Genomic DNA, 15,856 nt, shown 5'->3' on the forward strand with positions numbered 1-15,856 from the left:
TTATGCGATCGCATAATCACGTTTTTCTGGAGGAACTGAAAGGAGATGTTTTGAATCATAAGATAAGATAGACTTTATTAATCCCGCACTGGGGAAATGCCTGTGCTACAGCAGCTCAAAAGATTATTTTTTTACACACATCAGAATAACACAAATACACATTAAGTAGACATAGGAGAAAAAATATACATGAAGTATAAAAAATAGAAAAAAATATAATAATAGTAATAAAACAAGCATTTACACAATAAACACACTTATATAAACAGTGTGTATTTATACACAGATATACAGATGAGTAAGGTGCGGATGAATAGAAATGACATATTGCACAGTTGGAGGTAGAGGTGCAACGATGAATCGATTAGTTGTCAACTATTAAATTAATCACCAACTATTTTGATAATCGATTAATCGTTTGAGTCATATTTTTTATTAAAAAAAATAAGATTTCTCTGTTTCCAGCTTGTTAAATGTGAATATCTTCTAGTTTCTTCTCTCCTCTGTGACAGTAAACTGAATATCTTTGAGTTGTGGACAAAACAAGACATTTGAGGACGTCCTCTTAGTCTTTGGGAAACACTGATCCACATTTTTCACCACGTTTTGACATTTTTATAGATCAAACAACTATCGACAGATTAATCGACTATGAAAATAATCGTTAGTTGCAGCCCTAGTTGGAGGTGACAAAGAGTGATAAATAAATAAATATGCATAGTGCAGAATATTGTCCATTGATGGCTCATATTGCAGAAACGGCGAGCAGTGCTACATTATGATGTTGCATTAAAGAGTCTGACTGCTGCCGGAATAAAGGACCTGCGGTAGCGCTCCTTCTTACACTGAGGGCGCAGCAGTCTGCTGCTGAAGCGGCCTCATCACACAAGTGATTTACAGTAATTGCGTTGTTCCTCGTGTCTGTCTTGTTTCCTCAGGAGTCGATGCAGGGCAGCTCCGATGAGACGGCCAACAGCGTGGAGGAAGGCAGCAGCGGCCCGGGCAGCAGCAGCGGCCGCAGCGAGGCCTCGAGCAACGAAGCGGCCTCCAGCCGAGCCAGCCAATCGGCCGGCAGCCCCGGCAGCGAGATGCACTCGGACGACATGGCGGACAGCGAGGCCTTGAAGGAGGAGGAGGAGGACGACGAAGAGGAGGACGACGAGGACGACGACGAGGACGACGACGAAGACGAAGACGAGGGGAACCGCTCGGCCGCTGAAGGCGGGCAGCAGAAGGAGCCCAGGGAGCAGACGGAGTCGAGGAAGAGGAAGGCGGGCGAGGCGCTCGGCGAGGGGCCGAGCCAGGGGGCGGGGCCCAGTGGTTCAGGGGGCGGAGCCAAGCCCAAGGTTCTCCCCTTCAACCCGGAGACTTCTGCTGTCATGGTGACAGCAGCGTCGACGTCCCTGGAGGGCCGGATGAGGATGTTGGACGCCTGTTCCGCGTCGTCGTCCGCTCGGCCCGACGGGACGGAGGCCCAGCAGCAGCAGCAGCCGCCAGACATCGGCCCCTCACAGATGGTCCAGGGGCCTCAGGAGCCTCCGTGCCTGCCGCGGCCCGGGGACTTCCTGGGAGAGGCCATGGGCGGCGAGCTCTTTAACTGCCGGCGCTTCATTGGCCCCCAGCACCACCACCATCACCATCACCACCACCACCATCACGAAGGGTAAGGCCTAATTCATGGGGGCGCGAGATGACAGGGTCTAACCTCTGTATACTAACAATATTCACAGCGAGTTTCATGGACGTCTGACTTTTGTTGTTTTTGCTAATTTAGAGGGTTTTTTTCCTTAGCGATAGCCGTCCTTCGGTAACCGATCATCATTAACCATTCAGTCATGCTGGCAACAGAGTCCCAGTTCATGCGTCCAGTATACTCGGACACACTTTCTGTGCTCCGCCTCCATGTAGAGCTGCATACTTGTACATAGGGCTGGGCGATATGGAGAAAATCAAATATCACGATATTTTTGACTAAATACCTTGATATCAATACCGCAACGATATTTGATATAACGATCTTCCCAATCCTACCTACGGCACCTTTAACCGTTTAACTAACAATAAGAATTTTGACCGATTTTTAAAACCGGTTAAACGGTTAAAAACAATATTATAATAAAACATAAATACAAAAAAGTTAGTAAAAAACAATTGTACATTTACAATTTTGCATTATCAAAAAAAATAGGCTATATGAAAGAAAAATAGGCTATACAATCTATTTCTAAACTTGTAGTTAACTTGCTAGTGCTAACGTTGCACCAGCAACTTGCGTTTTAAGCTGCGCTCTTTTTCTCTGCTCGTGGCTTTCCGCTGGACCGCGCTCACGGCGGCTATGGTGGACTCCCACTATGAGGACTGGCGGGTTAAACCAGCCGTCTCTCACACACACACACACAGAGAATGCCAGGCAGACACACAGCTGATAACCTCGCAGATTGTTGCGTGGAGACGGGCTCGGACATACACGCCATGGACCGCTGCATGTGGCCATGACCATGCACGGGGCTTGGCTGCACGACGGCACGCAAGTCTGCAGCTGTCCACAGAAAGTATGTTCGAGCCTCCCAGATGGTGAACGGACTCTTTTTTTTTTCTGCTTCTCGGAATGGTTCATGTTGGTTAGTCTATATCAATGACCTTTCATTTCCGGGATTGTTCAGGTGCCGCCGGAAATTCCGTTGGCTGTCCCTAATTTTTGGCCGGATGTCCGTTACCTTCCTCTGTCTCTGTGTTGGCGTTCTAAACTCCGGTGGATTTGTGAGGACTATGGTTAGCTGCTCCTCAGATCTCTGCAGGGTAAATCCAGACAGCTAGCTAGACTATCTGTCCAATCGGAGTTTTTTGTTGCACGACTAAAACAACTTTTAAACGTACACATGTTCCACCAAAACAAGTTCCTTCCAGAGACTATTTTGCAGAGGCTCCGTTGCTCCGTCCAGCGCCGGTTTAAAGAAATGCCAATAAACCAGAGTACGTTTTTCTCCCATCCCTGAATGTTGTGTGGACCAGCCAGACCCTCCTCCGCAGCGCTGTGGTCGAGACAAATTTTCGGTTAACGAGGGTCGGCTATCAGTCCGAAAATAAAACCTCTAAATTAGCATCCCTCTTCTGCAATTGTGATAAAGCTCTTTGATCTTTAATGGATCTTCTTGTCTGCCTCATTTTTTATAAAACCCTCGGCCCTCCGTCAGTCCCATGGTGGAGGACATGCTGAGTGCGGACGACGTGAGCTGCAGCAGCTCCCAGGTCAGCGCAAAGTCGGAGAAGAACATGGCCGACTTCGACGGCGAGGAGTCGGGCTGCGAGGAGGAGCTGGTCCAGATCAACTCCCACGCTGAGCTCAGCTCCCACCTCCAGCAGCACCTCCCCAACCTTGCCTCCATCTACCATGAGCACCTGGTGCAAGGTGAGCCCCCCTCGAGGCCTTGTAAAAGTTTATTTTGAACCAATACAACCGGTTGCTTTCACTGTCAGTTTTTGTGTTAAATCCCGAAAGACTGAATAAAGATCACCCTGCCAAAGAAACGGAAAAGCTGACTTTGTGAGCGCTCTGTATCTCCGCAGGTCCGTCCGTCCATAAGCATCAGTACTCCGGCAGCCACGCTGTGACTGACATCAACCTGGACAACGTTTGTAAGAAGGGCAACACACTGCTGTGGGACCTGGTGCAGGACGAGGACGCGGTACGACTTCAAACCTCTCTTTGTAGATAGAGATGGGCATCGTCAGGATTTTAATCGATACAGACACTGCTTTCTCTATACAGCACAAGTCAAATGCTGCAACGTTTACTTTTCTTTGTTACCGACAGCCTTCGTGTGATCTCGTGTTTTGTGCGTGTGTTTGTAGATTCATCTGTCTGAGGGTCTGATTAACGAAGCAGAGAAGCTGTTGTGTTCGCTCGTCTGTTGGTTCACCGACAGACAGATCCGAATGCGCTTCATCGAGGGTTGCCTTGACAACTTGGCCCACCACAGGTAAGAGTGACACGTGTTTTTGTTTTTTTTAATTCATGGATCCCCGCTGGATTCAATCATTTCTGCAAAAAAACAACGCTCAGAGAATGTGGCAGATGTCTGAAAGCTGCACGGAACTGTATCTGAACATGTTGAACACGAACCTACTGTTACGGCTTTATCATAAAACAAAATAAAGCACAAATAACATCTTTTATGACCCCCGTCTGCAAATATAAGCGTAAAATAAACCTGCTCATACAGCAACAAAATGATATTTCCAAAACTCTCAAAAAGGCAAATTCACAAAGAACGGACGTGGGCAATCAATTGTGCAACGCTTGCAGCAGCTATCTGCCTCAGCTCAATGTCCGATTTATAAAAGATATAACGCAAATGATATTACAGCGCAAACACGGCCATAACGCTTTTTGCTTCTGATTGCAATTATCCATGCGGCAAAGCATAAATGTTGCCTTTGCGCCAGAAATCACACCTTGCCTAGTCACTCTCCTCTAGTTCTTGTGGCACTGAGGTCATTAGGTGTGATAGTTGTGCTGCTGTGCTTTTCCATAGGTCAATGGTCAATGATTTGGCTTTGTTAATCCTTGCTGTAGAGAGCTCAAGCATAACTATGTCTAGAAAATACGCCAACCACTGTTTTATACAAAGCGAGTGGGGGGGGGAGCCAGCGTTGAGCTACTATTTTCTTGGTTGCAGTTGAGCTGGCTAGCCAAATTGTCTTCTGTCTCCCAAGCAGGTGTAAATTAGAGTTGTCATTAAGTAACAAGACAATCGGGTCAGTAGGAATTCGACATCCTATCACATCAGATAGTATTGATGTTGTTTTATTCCAGAACTCATGCACCTGTTCACACTCCCAGACCATGTGCTGGAAAGTTCCAGTTTGTTCAGGTTGACAGAATGTACAATAGGGAGTGGGAATGACTTTAGAGACGTATCTCTTCTGAGGAGTCCAGTATGTCCTATGGCATATGTTGAAGTGGATATACTGGTGGTTTGGGTTCTTGGAACAGTGGAAAATGTTGTCCCAAACTGTCTCCCAATTAATTGCGTTCCCCTCAGGGCTCAGCTCTCGCTCCCATTTCTTTACTATTGGGAGTTCTCCTATAGATATTTGCATTAGTTTAGCATAAATCCTGGACACTAATCCTCTCACAGGAAAATCAACAAACCATTTAATGACTGAGTGCGCCTCAAGACTGTTTCCCCATGGCACTCCATAACATTTGAACTGTATTTTTTGAGGAACTGAGGACGATGAGCTGACAGAACTGACAAGTTGAACGTTGTCCAACTAGAACGGACCCACCGCGGTGACGTTTTTGGTGGAGCTGTTCGTTTAATAGTCGACTCGGAAGAAAGCGAACGTTTTGACAATAAACATCAACACAACAGTATGTGGCGTTAAACCAATGACCTCTGAATAGTTCTACTTGTTGTTAAATTGCAATGTGAGCAGCAGCCAACGTGCATTATGTCGGCAGGATCATTTAAAAGGCAACCACGACTACATTGTGTGTCTGCCCAATTTCTGAGACCGTGGCGGCGGAAATTTTGCCGTGGCGGGCCGCCACTACAAAATCAGCATAGAGGAAACACTGTACTGTGTGTGGCTATTAGTGTTGACCTTTGTGATTTGGATTGTTTTTGCAATGAGGCTCATTTGCACAGAATTTTGTCGCAAATCTCAGCGTATTACCCAAGTTACATACATGCAAACAGCACGAGAGCACGGAGACGCTATTTGCTTGGCAGCGCAGTTAGGGGTTGATTTGAGAATAACACGGTTTCTTTTTGTTGTACGTGTGCAGGTTTAGCGCCAGCAAAAGCCGCTCAATCCTTTTGTCGAATCGCCTGTCAATGTTGAATTTCTCTCTTTTCGTTTATTCTTGTATTTGACTCCCATCTTCTCGTCTTCTCCTCTCAGGTCTGTTGTGGTTTCCTTGCGTCTACTACCCAAACTTTTTGGCACTTTCCAGCAGTTTGGCTCCAGCTATGACACTCACTGGATCACCATGTAAGTAATGTTTTCAGCAACCGAGTTCAGATAAATATGTTGAACAGCTGGTGTACTTTAAACTTTATATTCTTTGAACTTCTGTTAGAATTTTCCCTGCGTACGTACCAACCTTCTGCTGGTCTTAAGATGTTAAACAGAAACTGAATATATACTTTTTTAAATGAAGTGAAGAGGGAGCTGTCTCGTTTCATGAGTGCGGTGCTGATTTGTGTGTCGGTTCCATCAGGTGGGCTGAGAAGGAGCTGCACATGATGAAGCTGTTCTTCGACAACCTGCAGCACTACATCCAGGAAGTCCGGGAACACCTGCACAAGTTTGCACTGTAAGTCTGTCCACCTGTCATCACTACTACAGATCAGAGATGGGGAGTCGAGTCTGAGACTCGGACTCGAGTCGCACTTAAGTCGCACAAACAGTGACTTCAGACTTGACTCGCGACTCGACCCAAAAGACTTCAGACTTGACGCGAGCGTCCAGACTTGTCAACAACCTGTTTTCACGCAATTATTGCTTTTTAAATCTAAATTTATTCATGTATTTCTATTTTCTTTTATTGGCGCATATACTGTACGTTGGGGAAACGTATGGCAAGCGGCATGTCCCCTGCCCTTTGCCATAATGTGCAACATAACGCATGCGTTATGCCTTATGTGCGTGCACTCGCATATCAAAAAATGCATTGACGATGGCGACACCAAGTCCTCCCGGAGTTGTGCCTATTGTCATTAGTTTTACTTTCAATAACTTGGTAAACAGTGGCAGTAAGCCAACAGCTACATGCAAGGTGTGTGGCACCAAGATAAATGATGCCGGATCAACAACGTCGGCATCAGGCATCTCAAAACGCACCCAGATAGGTCAGTCACTTGCTAATGTGAAAGAGATGTTAAAATTTAGCATATATCGTCATAGGTAACAAGCTAACCATCGCAAAGTGTTGTGCTAATGCTGGGAACGGGCACATTGTATCTTTATAGTTGTATCCAGATCAGATGGCCAGAGACTTGAGACTTGACTTGGACTCGTGGCAAAAGACTTGAGGCTTGACTTGAACTCAAGCTCAAAGACTCTGATTATCGGCCCATTTTGGCAGTTTGTAGATTATCTGTATCAGCGTTTTATTTGCCTGATAACCAATTAAATTAATGAATTAAATTGGCTCGGAACCCTGAACTGGGCTTAAATAAAATGAACATTTCGCTGTAAATGCGTAATGGGTCCAAATATCGGTAATCGTTTTCATTAACTACTAATAATCGGTATCGCCCTTTTAAAAACCAGTATCGGTCGATCCTTGATCAGTACACATATTAAATAATAATATTTCCTTCTGGTTATTCCAAACATTTTTGAACAGTAAAACACTTCTTGGACACAAGATCACACAGAGAAGCAGCAACAAAGACCTTTATCTGTATGAACATCATGGACTACAGTAAAATAATAAACTTTCTCCTACTAATACGGACTTGTCTTTCTTCGCTGTGTCGTTGCAGGTACAGCCACAGTGCGGAGGTCCAGGTCCGTCTGCAGTTCCTAACCTGCGTCTTCTCCACACTGGGATCTCCAGACCACTTCAGTAAGATTCAGCTTCTTTTCTTCTGCTCAGAGAACTAGTCTGGATTAAAGACAAGTTCATTGTACATTTAAGCAATCAGGAGTCCAACTTAAAAGATGGTTCACAAGCTAAAGATACTTTTACACACCGAGAATGAAAGCTGTCATTTGTAGGGTCATCGTAACTGTCACAAAGACTGATCTCAACACTATGTTAACTTTATAAATGGTTATGACGGCGAAACAAGCTACAATGTGAGTTAATAGGGCAATTGTCCAGCTTGTATTTACCTTCACAAAAGTGCTTGTTTTGCCGCTGCCAGGCTCAGATTAATATTCTAAGTGTCTGACGACATTATGGAAAGGATTTCTAAGGAGGTCGACCTTTCTTTTAAACATAAAAACATCCACGAAATTATTTACATGGAGTCTGGTGGCTAAACCCACCAGACTCCATGTAAATAAACAGTCATTTTAGCATCGTAAAAAAACACTTGTTTCAAAGTCAACAGGAACAAAATAAAACTACGAAAAGCCGTTTTGGGTCGTCTTTCCACTTTTGCAACCATCACAACTCTAGTTTTGGTTGAAATAAACACATAGTTCACCGATTTACATGTGAAAATATGTTTGCTCTATACACGCTAAAAGTATTGCTTTTTTAAATGGAGTCTGGTGGGTTTAGTGCTAGCAACTTCAGAGCTGTTTCTGGTTAAACAGAAAGGTCTCAAAGAGGTTTTAAAGGTCTATCTCTGTAGGGATCCTTTCCATGATGTTAACAGACACACAGAATATTAATCTGACTCTGTCAGCGGCAAAACAAGCACTTTTGTGAAGGTAAATACAAGCTGAACAATTGCCCTATTAACTTATCTCACTTAATACTGGACCAATGTCAAAGATTTTTCTCACCTATTATGTGTTATATCTAGTTATACAGGTGGTATCTGTTTATGTTTGATGCCACCACATTACAATAGAGGTCAGTGCATTTCATTTGTGGGGCACAGAGCATAAAAAACCCCCCAGTGAAAACAAACATTGCAGTGTATATTTACCGATACAACGTCCTTGTTTTTCTTCCAATAGTAATTCTAATCGTGTAATCCCCTGATGTTGCTGTCTGCAACCATACTAATCTCCTTTTCAAGTCTTTGCAAGTTTGATGCTGTGGTGAAATGAGTTCCCAGGGAATTGGAACATCGCATTAACAACTCAAAATGGTTCAGTTTGCTTTGAAGGATAACAAGCAGCAATTTAAACGTGGATGTGATTTGGGTTGAATGTGCAGAAAGAGGTCTACGCAGCGCATGGGTGTTTTTTCCTAAGAGAATCATTTTTAACATTTTCGGAGTTTGGAAAGGAACTCTTAATGTGTGTTTGGTTTGACTTTGAGTCCTTTGGGGAAAACTGCTAAAATAGACCTCATTATGTAACCTGAGCTGCCCCACTGAGAACAGTGTGTGTGTGTGTGTGTGTGTGTGTGTGTGTTACCTTGTTACTTCAACAGAACATTAACATACTGTACCAGGGGGCGATAGATATTTTTTTTTATTTTTGTCTGATTCATCCTGTTCTTTTGTTTCTTTGTAGCTCATTGTTGCATTTTAAATCTCAATGTTTGCTCAATTCTTTGTTTTTGATCTCTCAGATGTATTAAGAGTCTTTGAGTGTAATAGAAAGTATCAGAAACTATGTATTTATAGACCATACGCCATCGAATTTACACACAAAGAAAGCCTCTTGTTACAGTAACACAGTGGGAGTCCAGCCGGAGTGATATTTAGGCCTGAAGAGATGAAAGTATCCAATATTTTTTTTTTACAGGAAAATCAAACGTTTAACTTTGCATTACATGGATTATTGGTCTTCTAGTCCGTGTCACTCTGGACTCTTGAGGTCCAGACCCCGTGTTGAGAACCGATTCGGTAGCTTGAGGGATGCTCAGTAAACCATTGGGAGAAAAAGCAGGGAGAGATGAGTTATATTGAGTACAGACGCGGTGGAGTCTGCCTTCACATCTGGCGTAGCTCCCGTGTATAATTGCGCGTGTGTGTTTCCGTCTCGCAGGGTTGAGTCTGGAGCAGGTGGACATCCTGTGGCACTGCCTGGTGGAGGACGCCGAGTGCTACGACGACGCGTTGCACTGGTTCCTCAATCAGGTCCGCAGCAAGGACCAGCATGCAATGGGCATGGAGACCTACAAACACCTTTTCCTGGAGAAGGTAGGAGCGAGGAAGGGAAACAAACGCACAACAATATACAGTTTTAGTTGTAGGGTTTCCTCTGCTTCTGGATATTCTGAAGTATCTAGGCATTTTGAATTTTCTTTACTCGGCAAGTTGCATCAACGAGTGCATTTACATGCGCACGGGTATCCTGGTTATGTGTTGTGCATGTACTGTAAGCGAGTATTTTTGTTTGCCCAGGATGGCAAAAGCATGTCCGGCCCCATTCTGCCTCTGATTGGCTCACTTGGACATTCTTACCCCAACTAATCCCACTCCTCTTGCCTAAACCCAACCAACAAAACCGCTGAAGGCAACGAGTACTAGCCAATCAGAGGGAGAGTAGGGCCAGTCATGCCTTTGCAATCCTAGGAATAAAAAAAGTGGGTCCTGTAAACACCATATCCTGGTTTAAAAAAAAACAAAAAAACCTACGGATGCCGCTCAAATGCCTCTGGGCACAATTGGATAGTCCTTCAACCGATCAGACCAACGATCTGGGTGACGTAGCAGCGACAGCGGCATCAACGGGTTGCTGCGCTTCGGTGGCCGTCACGTTGAATGTAAACAAAAAGCTGCTCGCCGTCGCTGCGCTATCGTCATTGCGTAAAGCCCGCCTCAATGGTTGTGATTGGTGCCTTGATTTGGAAACATTGGAAATGGGCTTGAATGGACTCTTGGCCAGGCTGACTTGCAGAGCAAATCCCAAATTTGCCGGAAGTTCGTCAGGGTTTTCCCAGGCTGCCAGATGACAGTAAGAGAAGTAAATATGAGTTAAATAAGAGACCGTTTTGTTTCATACATTTATGCTCAGATGGAGTAGAAACACAGACAGCTCTACTGGAGCAGCTGTGTGTTGATGTCAGTTTGTCTGCGTTTGTGTGTGTGTTAACGTAACTGTGCGTGTGTGTCATCAGATGCCCCAGCTGAAGCCGGAGACTATCAGCATGACGGGCCTCAACCTCTTTCAACACCTGTGTAACTTAGCCCGCCTCGCCACTAGCGCTCTGGACAACGCCTCCAGCTGTGAGGTACACAAACTCCTCTGAACGCCACGTTGTTAAACCGTATTTAAATAATCCTTTAATAGCTTACCCTAACTTAAACCAATTTGTAGACAACCTGGTGATCTACGCTGACATGTTACAAGTGCTCATCTTGCCTTCAGTTAAGTCAGAGTAGACAGACAGTTAACCCACAGACGTGTGTGTGTCTGTGTCTCCAGCTGTGTGGGATGGATCAGCTGTGGGGGATCGCTCTGAGAGCTCAGTCTGCTGATATCAGCCGCGCCGCCATCCAGTACATCAACTCCTACTACATTAACGGTTAGTTAACCTCCATTATTCACACACACACACACACACACACACACACCCCCCCCCCCCAAAAAAAAAAAAAAACAATGTGTATGAACAGTTACATCCCTAGTGTTTCTGTGTGAGTGGTACTTGCCACCAGTGCATTGAAGGTGGGTCAAACATACTGAAAGTTGTACACTTATCAAGCAATTTTAGATGCACGAAACCCAAAAAATTCCCATCTTTAAAAAATGAATTAAAAGTTTACCATCCATGTCTTTTGTATGTCTTGTGGTTCGTATGTGGACATCTCCAGCTGGGAAGACGGGCCTGGAGAAGGAGCAGGAGTTCATCAGGAAATGTATGGAGAGTCTGCTGATGGCTTCAGCCAACCTGGAGAAGGACGCCCACTCCAGCCTGACTAGCATCGAGCGGGGGCTGCTCATGCTCAAAACACACCTGGAGGCCTTTCGACGCAGGTACACACACTTAGGAAGATTTACACAAGATCAAAGGACAATAATATAAATACTGTTTTAAAGGAACATGCCGACTTATTGGGACTTTAGCTTATTCACCGTATCCCGCTAGCCTAGCTTAGCCTAGCCTAGTTTAGCACAGATCCTGGAGGTAACCGGCTCCATCTAGCCTACTGCTCTCAATAAGTGACAAAATAACGCCAACATGTTCTTATTCACAGGTTGTGATTTGTATAGTCACAGCATGTACAAATAACAAGGTCACATGAGACACAGCCATCTTCTAACCGTATACATACTGGGAACTATATTCTCAGGAGAAGCACTGCTACTTCTGCTACTTGGGCGGAGTGATTAGCGCAACACCTGAAAAGCACCGTTGTTACTCTCTGCTCCTCACCACGGGGCTTCTCAGGTGCTGCGAGCAAATCACATGTTGCCGTTATTTTGTCACTTATTGGGAGCAGTAGGCTAGATGGAGCCAGTTACCTCCAGGATCTGTGCAAAGCTAGGCTAGATGGAGCCGGTTACCTCCAGGATTTGTGCTAAGCTAGGCTAGATGGAGCCAGTTACCTCCAGGATCTGTGCAAAGCTAGGCTAGATGGAGCCGGTTACCTCCAGGATTTGTGCTAAGCTAGGCTAGATGGAGCCAGTTACCTCCAGGATCTGTGCTAAGCTAGGCTAGATGGAGCCGGTTACCTCCAGGATCTGTGCTAAGCTAGGCTAGATGGAGCCGGTTACCTCCAGGATCTGGGCTAAGCTAGGCTAGATGGAGCCGGTTACCTCCAGGATCTGTGCTAAGCTAGGCTAGATGGAGCCGGTTACCTCCAGGATCTGTGCTAAGCTAGGCTAGATGGAGCCGGTTACCTCCAGGATCTGTGCTAAGCTAGGCTAGCGGTGGGGGCATCAGACAGAGTTACGACACGCACGGAGATGAGAAGGGTATGTATGGACTTATCTAACTCTGGGGGATACGGTGAATAAGACAAAGTGCCAATAAGTCGGCGTGTTCCTTTTTAAAGAACAGAATTTTTCTGCTCCAACAATCTACAGATGATATGTGATTGTTATGATCCCAGTCCCACACTGGGTCACAGATCACAGTGGTTGCTCAACAACACATTGTTTCCCTGTCAGGTTTGCGTACCACCTGCGGCAATGGCAGATCGAGGGGACGGGAATCAGCAGCCATCTGAAGGCTCTGAGCGACAAACAGTCGCTGCCACTCAGGATCGTCTGTCAGCCCGCCGGCCTTCCTGACAAGGTGACAAATCCACATTCGACTTGTAGCTCTGAAACATTACAGTGCATCACCTAAAGGGGCGTTTTTAGAGGTGGCTGAAGTTGCACATTTACACACTGATTGGGAAACAGGGAGGCCAAGAAGTACTAGAGCACTAGAAGTGGAAAGAAGAATTGTATATTGTGTGTTATTATGCTCATGAGGGTCATCAACATAATCTGCTGAAAATAGGGGTGTAACAGAACACAGAAGTCACGTTTCGGTGCGAGTTCGGTACAGCGGAATCAACCCCAAATGCATAAGGATCCGTTTCTTTTCATTTACTTTGAACAGACAGGAGAGCTGCAAGTGTCAAAGACAGACACAATCCTCTTGCTGGGGACTGAGGTAACATTATACCCACTGTGATTTTTTTTTTTTGGTTCCACATTACGTGCATCAACCTACACCGTGTATTCTGTGTGCGGCTGCGTGCGTCGGGACCGCTCCTCCTTCTCCGGTGGCGGTTCGGCACAAATTTACAAACCGTTTCTGCCCTAGCTGAAAAAAAAAAGTCATCTTCCATGCTTCTATGTCTAATTATTTTTCTTTTTTGTGCAATTTGGAAATGAAGGCTTCCAATTAGGAAATGCTATCATGGATGTTTAATTAAAGTCCTTTTTTTTTTTTTATATGCTTAAATAATCGTTCGCATTCTGTTGTCGTTTGACAGTCCCAGTGCAAACTGGTGTATGCTAGCTGCATGCTTTGCCTCCACAGTCACACATTTTCAAATTCTACACATGTAAACGATATCAACTCTAGGGCTGGGTATCGCCAGTGATGCACTAGAATCGATTCCGATTCACAAGGGCCCGATTTGATTTCCGATTCAATGTTGATTTGGGATATTTCAGTTGAAAAAACAATTTAGCTTAGACATGAAAGAGATTCTACGATTGTACAAGGTTCCCTGTAACCTGCTGCATAATTAAAAGTATTTACGTTAGCAGTTCCATTAATGTACTTTTTATTTAAAGCCTTAGCGTGTAACTTTTTGATATTAATGAACATCGAGTTCCACACAACTCTCTCTCTCTCTGTATTTCTCAGTATGGCTATGTTCAGATTGTGGCGTCCGGCGACTTTCCTGCGCAGATACTCGAGTGACGATAATGACCTCTTCTGAAGAGTCCATGTATTTATAATCCTCCGTGTCCTCCTTGGCTACTAGCATATGTGGAGAGGGCGGAGGGGCGCGATCACGTAAGGCTTGTATCATGTGGACGCGCTGACAGTAGACAGTAGAATTTCTCATGGGGGCGACAGAAACTACGCACTATAGCTTAAACATGGACACACAATAAAGTGCAGTTCTACAGACTCTACAGTCAGTGAGTATTTAGTGACATTAATTCAGATAACTTGAGGTCAGAGGTCATGGGACGCCTTTTTAAAATGGCCATGCTAGGTTTTTCCCTCGCCAAAATGTAGCCCACCTTTGGAACCCCCTTCTTGACAAGCAAGCGTGACATAGTTGGTACCGATGGATTCCTTCTTGTTTCGAATGATGCGGACGAAGATTGATTTTGGATTTTATGAATCAGTATTGGATAATTTAAAAATTTTAAAAATCGATTTGAATCGGAAAATTCAAACCCAGCCCTTATCAACTCAGTGGCTCGCATTTGTCTTAGAAATCCAATGTTTGAATGTAAATATGAACCTGTTACATCAGTACATTCAGCCTTTATGGATACTGTGTTTTCTTTTTTTTGCAGATGACGATCGAGATGTATCCCAGCGACCAGGTAGCAGATCTGCGGGCCGAGGTGACCCACTGGTACGAGAACCTGCAGAAGGAGCAGATGAACCAGCAGGCTCAGCTGCAGGAGTTCGGCCAGAGCGGCCGGCAGGCGGGAGACTTCCCAGGTCAGCTCGCTCACATCCTCCCCCTTGCTATTGTTCACTTTCTAACAAACGTCTGTCAGGGTACCCGCGGGGTCTTTAAAGTATTAAAGTTCTACATTTAATATTCCAAAAATAAGTCCTTAAAGGACAATTCCGGCGCAAAATTAACCTAGGGGTTAATAACACATTTGTACTGAGTCGACCGTTCTCTGGGACGTGTTTTCATGCTAATCGAATGTGACCAGTTTTTAGTGCTAACCGCTAATTAGCTTGCCACTAACAAGGCTCAAAATAGCACCACACTTCTACGGTAGCATAATGAGGGTTAACATTTAGGGACTCTCATAATGCTACCGTGGAAGTGTGGTGATATTTTGAGCCTTGTTAGTGATAGAGAAATAGCGATTTCTTTTTACTTTACCCATGCCCTGACGACTAGCTTTATAAGCTAATTAGCGGTTAGCGCTAAAACTGGTCACATTCGATTAGCATGAAAACATATCTCAGAGAACGGTCGACTCGGTACACGTGTTATTAACCCCTAGGTTCGTTGTGCGCCGGAATTGTCCTTTTTAAAGGTATTGAATTTGTCTTTTTTGTAGGATTAAATAAATGCCGTAACATCATGAATAAATATTTTGTGTGGGTAACGTTTAAATTTACTATTACTATTTATTTTGTGTTTCATAGGATACAAGCGCTCAATGCGATACAATGTTTTATACATTTTATGTTATTGGGGTACGAACAAACTTCACAAAAATATTGTATTAAAAGTCAGGTAGTCTATCGACCGCGTTTCATTTCCATGATTGTTCAGGTTTTGCCGGAAATTCAGCCGGACGTCCCCTTCCTCTTCCTTTGTGTTGGCGTTCTAACCTCTGGTGGATTTCTGAGGACTATGGTTAACTGCTCCTCAGATCTCTGCAGGGTAAATCCAGACAGCTAGCTAGACTATCTGTCCAATCTGAGTTTTCTGTTGCACGACTAAAACTACTTTTGAACGTACACGTTCCACCAAAACAAGTTCCTTCCCGAGACTATTTAGCAGAGGCACCGTGACTCCGTCTGGAGTTTAGCACCGCCCAAGACGATTGTGATTGGTTTAAAGAAATGCCAATAAACCAGAGCACGAATCCCAGAATGTTGTGTGGACTA

At 44.6% G+C, this 15,856-nt stretch overlaps 1 protein-coding gene across 5 annotated transcripts in view; it reads left to right on the top strand.

The window, feature by feature from the left end:
• Positions 1–15,856, top strand: part of usp34 (ubiquitin specific peptidase 34) — a 109,342-nt gene that overhangs the window by 38,537 nt on the left and 54,949 nt on the right. For 3 of the 5 annotated variants that reach the window (XM_036000977.1, XM_036000979.1, XM_036000978.1), the window contains exons 14-27: positions 939–1,663; positions 3,195–3,409; positions 3,568–3,686; positions 3,853–3,980; positions 5,911–6,000; positions 6,230–6,325; positions 7,500–7,582; positions 9,631–9,785; positions 10,706–10,819; positions 11,014–11,113; positions 11,403–11,565; positions 12,703–12,829; positions 13,142–13,195; positions 14,569–14,719. In XM_036000977.1, the coding sequence (XP_035856870.1) occupies positions 939–1,663; positions 3,195–3,409; positions 3,568–3,686; positions 3,853–3,980; positions 5,911–6,000; positions 6,230–6,325; positions 7,500–7,582; positions 9,631–9,785; positions 10,706–10,819; positions 11,014–11,113; positions 11,403–11,565; positions 12,703–12,829; positions 13,142–13,195; positions 14,569–14,719 (2,320 nt within the window). The remainder of the gene's footprint in view (positions 1–938; positions 1,664–3,194; positions 3,410–3,567; positions 3,687–3,852; positions 3,981–5,910; positions 6,001–6,229; positions 6,326–7,499; positions 7,583–9,630; positions 9,786–10,705; positions 10,820–11,013; positions 11,114–11,402; positions 11,566–12,702; positions 12,830–13,141; positions 13,196–14,568; positions 14,720–15,856) is intronic. The other 2 variants (XM_036000980.1, XM_031302703.2) reach the window with 1 other exon arrangement.

Source organism: Sander lucioperca, chromosome 4, assembly GCF_008315115.2.
Source record: "Sander lucioperca isolate FBNREF2018 chromosome 4, SLUC_FBN_1.2, whole genome shotgun sequence".
NCBI classification, from domain to species: domain Eukaryota; kingdom Metazoa; phylum Chordata; class Actinopteri; order Perciformes; family Percidae; genus Sander; species Sander lucioperca.